The sequence below is a fragment of the Myotis yumanensis genome, unplaced genomic scaffold, assembly GCF_028538775.1.
Source record: "Myotis yumanensis isolate MYYU_CA2020_CCGP unplaced genomic scaffold, mMyoYum1.0.hap1 SCAF_6, whole genome shotgun sequence".
Taxonomy (NCBI): domain Eukaryota; kingdom Metazoa; phylum Chordata; class Mammalia; order Chiroptera; family Vespertilionidae; genus Myotis; species Myotis yumanensis.
In genome coordinates, this window is record NW_027223757.1 from 77,078,164 (window position 1) to 77,082,591 (window position 4,428).

General features: G+C 46.6%; 1 protein-coding gene across 1 annotated transcript; it reads left to right on the forward strand.

Annotated features, from left to right (window-relative positions):
- The first annotated feature begins 509 nt into the window (after positions 1-509).
- IL17F (interleukin 17F) lies at positions 510-2,921 on the forward strand. The gene is made up of 3 exons (XM_070419110.1): positions 510-557; positions 1,047-1,252; positions 2,657-2,921. The coding sequence occupies exons 1-3, from the start codon at positions 510-512 to the stop codon at positions 2,919-2,921; spliced, it is 519 nt and encodes a 172-aa protein (XP_070275211.1).
- Positions 2,922-4,428: the final 1,507 nt, after the last annotated feature.

Below are 4,428 nucleotides of genomic sequence, written 5' to 3' on the forward strand. Positions count from 1 at the left end.
CTGGAGAGATTTTTAGTTCTTTTTTATAGTTAGGTCTTCACAGAGCACCCTCTTTCTTTGTGCATTCCTGCAACACCAGATAAACCAATATTTCAATAGAAAGGTTAAAAAGAAATAGTTTCCATATCTCTGTTGTTGGGCATCATTAGTGTCCCTGCTTCTTTCAATGAGCATGGATACTTGAAACTTTGCTTTAGCATTTTTCTTAATTCATTGATTGTAGGAAATTAACTATATTGTTAATTTAACTGTATTCTTTTGTTTATCCATTCACTCACCCACTTTTTGTCCATCCAGAAAGTATTTATGGAACACCTGTTCTATGTATGACACGTTCTCCTGCAGGAATTTACAGTCTAACAGGCATAGATCTGACATGAACACAAGCAGTACATTTTCATTCAGTAAAGAAATGCTGCTTGAATGGTGTATGGTAAAAACTTCATGATTTAAGGATAATTAACATACTCCTAATCGAACTACTTTAGGGACAGTTTCTGGAGGAGACCATGCCCAAGTGGGGTCTTGATGGAAGAATAGGAATTGGAAAGATCGAGGTGGGCAATGTATTCTAGATGAAGGAATGGCTGGGAGGAAGGATGTTGTGGAAGGTTTATGGGATCTTGGAAAGAAAAACTAGAGCTATCATTTAGTAAGCCTCTGTTTTTGTTAGATGGACAGGAGCTTTACATAGAACATTACATTAATCTTGTGAATACTGTTATAAAGCCAGTATAATAATCCAGTTGGAAAGGAGAGAAATCAGAGGCTCAGGAGGAGGCTGGGTCAAGATTTACACCCAGTCCCAGATCTCGTTGTCTCTCTGTCTCACACCATGGAGGCTCAGTCACCAGGCTACCAAGTTTAGTTCTCAGTTGGTACCCTGATGTCTTCATGTATGACTGTTCCTATTTCTAGGTGAGGCTCTGAGGTTCAGAGAGAAGTCCTGATCTCATAGACGATCAGGAATGCTGAGTTCAGGTAAAGCATGGGATGTCTCCTGTCACCACAGTCCCTAACCAACTGCAACCTCCTCTATTTTCCAGATCAAGTGTCTGCTGATGTTGATGTTGGGGCTCACTCTCCTGAGGGAGGGGGCAGCTCAGAAAAAACCCAAAGCAGGGGATACTGCCCTTTGTCCTCCTCTGGAGGACAACAGTGTGAGGGTTGACATTCGCATCCTCAATCAAAACCGGGCTGTTTCCATCTCACATGACTTGCAGAACCGCTCGAGCTCCCCCTGGGATTACAAGTAAGTGCAAAGGAGATAGATCTCCACATGCTCTGGAACTATATGTGCATTTATTCTAATCAGAAAGTAGAAAATTTAGAAAAACTAAAAGCCCTCACATATATTCTTTTTTTAAAAAATATGTTTTATTGATTTTCTAGAGAAAGGAAGGGAGAGGGATAGAGAGCTAGAAACATCAATGAGAGAGAGAGAGAAACATATATCAGCTGCCTCCTGCACGCCCCCCACTGGGGATGTGCCTGCAACCAAGGTACATGCCCTTGACCGGAATCGAACCTGGGACCCTTGAGTCCGCAGGCTGACGCTCTATCCACTGAGCCAAACCGGTTCTGGCCCCTCACATATACTCTTAAAAAAACAGGAATCCCACTTTACCTGGGAGCACACAGTTTTCTTGCTGTTTTGGTCTACTCTAAGTGGTCCAAAGTCTTACAATTTTGTTTCCAACTTTTCATTGATTCTGCCCTTTCCTGCTTCATGGGGCCATAGATTGGACTGACAAACTTTCTGTGTTGGAAGAGAGGTCTCTTTAAAGCAACCCACACAATGATCTCTGCATAGGAATAAGTGGGAACCAAAAAAGGTCAAGTTTCAAGAGATCCACTCAGATTAGACACTGGTTTTCAAGGAGTGGGGAAGAGAGCCCAGTGGGGGCGGGGGGGGGAACCTTTTGGGAAGTGGGGTCCTAGGCAGGATGTTCAGGGGACAGTCTTGTAACTTTGTCTGATGTGCAGGGCCCTGCAATATCAAGCACTCCTCTATATTCTCCCATTATTAAGTATGAAAACCAATTCCAGGGATAATGAGACGTGCTGCTGGGCTGCTTGTCTTGCTTCCTCGTGAGGGAATGTACACAACTGGCAAGTTGGCTGGGTTGGCGCGGCTGCCTTTATCCTCCTGGCTGAGGGGGCTGTTGAGGGAGAAATTGAGAGAAGCCATTGAGTTTACAAATCTCAGAGCCTTTGGTTTTCTTTTCCAAGCAGTAGGCTTTGTAGACCGTATAGTGGGAGACCTACTGGTGATTTTAGTCTCTAAGCAAAGGATGAATAATAATTATTATAATAACACTGTATAGAAAAATAAACTAAAAGATCTAACATGTAGTGAATGCCAACATTTACAGTGTGCCACTTCCTATGCATTTGTATCACTGAATGTTCTCAACAATTCCATGAGAGAGAGATATGAGAATCCCCATTTCAAAGCTGAGGAAACTGAGGCTTAGGGAGTTAAGCACCTGCCAGAGGGCTGTGTATGAATCCAGACTGTCTGACCCACAGCCTGTGCTGCAGTACAGTTACTCAGAACCACCTCCCTGCGGTGCATGCAGGGCTGCAGGGCTCGCATCCTTTGTCCATGTCCCCTCCCTGACTCACCACCTGCATCTGCCTGCTCCTCCTGCAGCATCACTAGGGACCCTCACCGGTTCCCCTCCGAGATTGCAGAGGCCCAGTGCAGGCACTTGGGCTGCATCAATGCCGAGGGGAAGGAAGACAGCTCTCTGAACTCCGTTCCCATCGAGCAAGAGGTCCTGGTCCTCCGGAGGGAGCCTCAGGGCTGCACTCGTTCCTTCCGGCTGGAGAAGATTAAGGTGACTGTTGGCTGCACTTGCGTCACCCCCATCGTCCGCCATGCACGTGGCCTGAGAGTTGCCCCTCAACTTAGCTGAAGAAGCTGTGGAAGTGCCACTCCTCCTCCTGCATCAAGTCCTGAGTGGTCCCCGATTCTCTCTTAGTGTGGTTTGCATGTAATTCTCAAAGCTTTGTATTAGATATAGTGTTAACTTTCTGGGGTGCTTCCGAATGCTAATATTATCCTGAGATGTTCCAGTGTCCCAAACTCCTGAAAATGAATGGCGAACGAAGGAGCCCTTGGTCCACTCTGTTCAAGTGCTGGGATGACTACCACACGATCATGTGTGGTGACCAGCCATGCAGTTGCTGGGATGTGGCACCATTCCCTGGGAGCTTTGTTGGTAAAATGGACCTCTGTCCATGTGGATGAAAACGCAGAAAATATAGCCACAACATAAGAGTGTGGGAGGAGCTGTGCAGGCTGGGGTGGGTGGAAAGGATGGGGGTAAGGATCTACTACCTATGTTTATTGAGCATTTGCTAAATATAGATGAGGTTGGCCTGATATTTATATTTGCAAGGAAATTGTTCATGTATTTATGATGTATTGATTATATAAACTTTTAGGAGAAAGATTAATATATCAAGTACTAATATAATAAAATACTAATGGTTTAAAAATACTTTTGATGTTCATTTCACATTGTACTCATAGACCTTGTAGTCCTAAAAATGTTGAAATTCTATATACCTGTCATTTGTTTTTCATATTTTCTCATCAGAGCACTAGTGTTAGAATTATTTTATTATTATTATTTTGCATGTGGAAGCTTGGTGATATTAGTTTTTCAGCTTTATGGAGATATAATTGATAAATAACAGAATATAAGTTTGAAGTGTACAATGTGATGATTTGATACACAAATATACTAGTACTAGAGGCCCGGTGCACAAAAATTTGTGCACTCTCGGAGGGGAAGGGGGGTCCCACAGCCCGGCCTATGCCCTCTCGCAGTCTGGGACCCCTCGGGAGATAATAACCTGCTGGCTTAGGCCTGCTCCCGGGTGGCAGAGGGCAGACCCAATCCCTAGGTGCAGACCCTGGTCAGGCTAAGAGCAGGGCTGATTGGGGAGTTGGGGCGCCACCCCGTCATGCACAGAGCAGGGCGGATTGGGAGGTTGCGATGCCACCCTCAGTCACGCTCAGGGTAGGGCCGATTGGGGGGTTGGGGCACCGCCCCCTGTCACACTCAAGGCAGGGTTGATGGGGAGGTTGCGGCGCCACCCCCTGTCATTCACAGAGCAGCGCCGATCAGGGGTTTGGGGCACTGCCCCCTGTCACTCACAGAGCAGGGCCCATTAGGGGGATTGGGGCTCCATACCCTTTCACACACAGAGCAGGGTCGATCAGGGGTTTGGGGAGCTCCCCCATGTCACGCACAGAGCAGGGCCGATCAGGGGGTTGAGGAGCTCCCCTCGTCACTCATAGAGTAGGGCTGATAGGGGAGCTGGGGCACCGCCCCCTGTCACACACAGAGCAGGGCTGATCAAGGGGTTGGGGCTCTGCACCTTGTCACACTCAGGGCAGGGCCAATGGGGAGG

Bases quoted from the DNA above. Each gene is read 5' to 3' on its own strand.
- IL17F (XM_070419110.1), top strand. From the start codon at position 510: ATGCCCAAGTGGGGTCTTGATGGAAGAATAGGAATTGGAAAGATCGAG. The intron at 558-1,046 runs GTGGGCAATGTA...TCTATTTTCCAG, and splicing joins TAGGAATTGGAAAGATCGAG to ATCAAGTGTCTGCTGATGTT. The intron at 1,253-2,656 runs GTAAGTGCAAAG...CTCCTCCTGCAG, and splicing joins AGCTCCCCCTGGGATTACAA to CATCACTAGGGACCCTCACC.